This window comes from Agrilus planipennis, unplaced genomic scaffold (assembly GCF_000699045.2).
Source record: "Agrilus planipennis isolate EAB-ADULT unplaced genomic scaffold, Apla_2.0 scaffold6, whole genome shotgun sequence".
Classification (NCBI taxonomy): domain Eukaryota; kingdom Metazoa; phylum Arthropoda; class Insecta; order Coleoptera; family Buprestidae; genus Agrilus; species Agrilus planipennis.
In genome coordinates this window covers 175,768-179,046 of record NW_020439302.1, presented here as the reverse complement: position 1 = coordinate 179,046, position 3,279 = coordinate 175,768, and the positions used below count along the sequence as shown (strand labels likewise).

Below are 3,279 nucleotides of genomic sequence, written 5' to 3'. Positions count from 1 at the left end.
TACACTTACTCAAATAAACATCTCACCTATTTTAAGTATTTTTAAGTATTTCCTTAAATGAGGGGTTGTTATGTTGATTTTGATTTGATTATCAATAAGTGAAAATGTCAAAGACTGCAGAGCTATGTGATTTGAAGATAAAAAAATAAAACAGGCTGATTATAATAACGTTTTCTTTATTTTTCTCTCAAAACATGATCCTTATAAGGAAGTTTCGGTTTCGGTTTCGGCCGAAACTGAGACCGTTGCCGAAATTCGGTTTCGGTTTCGGTTTCGGTCGTAAAAACCAGTTTCGGTCGGAAAACGAATCTTACTTGTTTTTCACAATTGTTATAATTTTCAGTGCTTACCCATTAAAAAGAACTAATTTATTTATTATATAATTTTGGTTTTTAATTAAATTAATTAATTAAGTTTTGTGTTATCGCGTTATACTTGAGTTTTTCTAAGAGAAAGTAATCTATTGTCAATCAGTGCTATGGATAATTGCATGTTAGTATGCTTAGATTTGTAGATGATATAGCAGTATTAGCGTCTAGCAAAGAGGTGTTAGAGATAGCTTTAAATAAAATGGAAGGGGTATTGACAGAACAGTACCCTATGAAAATAAATAAAAGTAAAACAAAATGCAAACAGCGAATATGAAGATAAGAGATGAAAGATTAGAAGAAGTGGCTGATTTTAGGTATCTGGGAAGTGAGATAAGTCAAGGGAGGAAGAAGTAATAGAGATATAAAGCAGAGGATAGCGCAGGGTCGAGTAATTTAAGTAAGTGACTCAATAAAAAGAAGTCAGTTCTATGCTCGCGAACGATTAATTTAGAAATTCGAAAAAGATTGTTAAAGGTGAATGCTTGGAGCGCGGCGCTGTACGGGTGTGAAACAGACAGTGGGATCATCGGAAAAGAAAAGCTAGATTTCGAAATGTGGTGCTGTAGGTGAATGCTGAGGATACCGTGGATAGAGAACGTTAGAAATGAAATAAAAGGGTATCAGAAAGAATAGGAGGACAGAGGACTCTATGGATGTGAATAAGAAACAGGCGAGATAGGTTGGTAGGACACCTTCTCTGGCGTGATGATCTAGTCCGAGACATATTAGAGGCAGAAATAGGATTTAAGAGGGGTAGAGGTAGAGCTAGATTAGATTACTGTTCGCAAATAGTTATGGATGTGGGTTGTTCTAGTTTTAGGGGTTAGCTTAGGATAAAAAGGAGTGAAGGTGCGAGTCCAACCAATCTTTGGTCTGACGACCTTATGATGATGATGATGATGATGAGTTTAGTCAAGCATTGAGCTTTGATTTGTCGCATTGGAAAAGAAATGGAAACTAAATTTTAATTTTCAGTTGTATATAAAACAATTTTATTATTAAGTACTTTCAAAAACNCTTTGATTTGTCGCAAGGGAAAAGAAATGGAAACTAAATTCTAATTTTCAGTTATATATAAAATAATTTTATTATTAAGTACTTTCATAAACTACAAAATTGTCACAAAAATGTTAAAAAATAAATGCGGTGTACTATATTGGTTCCCAAATTGGTAAAAAACCTTTGAGATACTGTTGTTGCTAATTTATTTCAAAAAACCAGTGAGAAGTTACTTTATAGTTTACATTACAATTGCAATCAGAAAATCATTGATTCAGGAGAGCTCGTTCATCTCGTGCAGGATTTTGCGTCCTGGACAACATGCATCTGTTCTATTCCGCCAAGACCGCTAGCTTGAACGATTCGTTGAACTGTAGCATTTAGTGCTGGTGACAAGGAGTTGGTCCGGCTCATTATATACAGAAATTCTAATGAAAATTAAATAGGTTATTAAGATATTAAAGGGCAACGTACACCTATATAAAATATTTAAAATTGTCTAGCTAACATCTACCACTTGGTTAGTAATCAAGGGTAATAAACATGAAAGTTAATTAAAATTAAAGTGTGTTGAGGTGGTGAAACGGATAATGCGTGGCATACGTTTGCTAACCGTTAATACCGTCTTTTGAAGATAAATTCCGAACGTGCCATGAGACAGCTCCGTGCCGTCCGTCCGATTGCGATATCGTGCACGTACCTTATTTCCAAATTTCTAACCCCTCTTTATACAGGGTGTTTCTGAAATAAGTGGCAAGCTTGCAGGAGGTGATAGAGCGTTATAAAACAAGAAAATTATGTAAATGTTTCGTCTTCCAAAAGTCTACTGTTTTCCAGAAAAACGTGTCTGAATGTACAGTCCGGCCCTGGCAGGGTCACGTAGCGAAACAAGACATTGCAACGCCGTATTGCTTTTATATTTTGTATTTTTAATATCATGTCGAGGTGTAGGTACTTTAAATAGTATTACTTGATATTAACGATGAACAAAATAGTTATTTGATTAATTGTTATCGCAATGGGCGTCTGAAGATTATTCTGTGTAGCGGCATAGCAGTAAGCTATTTTTATCGATGAGGTTGCATAATTGCTATCACAATTTCTCTGTAGGTTGACAGTTCACACCCAGGACCGGCTTCCAATTGTAATTACTTGCAATTGTTTTGTCTCTTAACCGCACTGCTTTATTGACCATGCGATTCCCCACTGCTCAAAACTTGCTGGTTATTTGAGAAACACCCTGTATGGAATAGTGTAGATACCAAACTGTAAGCCCGAATAATCTTCTCATTTGTACCACACCTTAGAATTATCGAATTTACAACTTATACGCTAATACAAACGTATATATTAGTATAAACTTATTCTTACCCCTTCTGTTTGAGCGATCCAGATTGATGCATCTGTAATCAATGGTGTAATGAACATAATCAATTCCAAGTATTCTAAATATTAGTGGATCGGGAACGTCGGGGTAAACCAGACTTAAAACACCTTCTCTTTTAGTCCCCGGTACCCATGTTACTACACCACGTCTATCAAACCATGTACCGGTGGTTAAATTCTTTTGTATGTAAACCATATCCATAGTTACGTTATTCGTTAGGGCAAAATTTACGATTTGGCAATCGGAGTTGACGTATGTGTATATAGGATACCATGACGCATTATTACTTGCATACTTTAAAAAAAAAGTTGATGAAGCAGGAAATGTTTTGTTTTTTATTTGTAAATAGCAATTAACTTACCCTTGCAAAACTGAAATTTTGCACCGCTCTCAAGTTAGTTCTGTCGCTACACTGGCCTCGCGAAGTGTATTGTGAATAGGTAAAAGAAATTAATGCAAGAACAACAATCGCTATAAATTGTCGAAACATCTTTGCGTCTCTTAACTTGTAACAGCGATAGC

At 35.4% G+C, this 3,279-nt stretch overlaps 1 protein-coding gene across 4 annotated transcripts in view; it reads right to left on the bottom strand.

The window, feature by feature from the left end:
- LOC108732535 overlaps window positions 1-3,273 on the bottom strand; it is a 9,765-nt gene extending 6,492 nt beyond the window's left edge. For 3 of the 4 annotated variants that reach the window (XM_025978353.1, XM_025978352.1, XM_025978351.1), the window contains exons 1-2: window positions 3,119-3,273; window positions 3,029-3,051 (exon numbers count right to left, since the gene is read on the bottom strand). In XM_025978353.1, coding sequence (XP_025834138.1) covers window positions 3,029-3,051; window positions 3,119-3,247 — 152 coding nt within the window. In that variant the 5' untranslated portion in view covers window positions 3,248-3,273. Of the gene's footprint in view, window positions 1-1,559; window positions 1,799-2,741; window positions 3,052-3,118 lie in introns of those variants that run through there. The other variant, XM_025978354.1, reaches the window with a different exon arrangement.
- Between the last annotated feature and the right edge of the window lie 6 nt (window positions 3,274-3,279).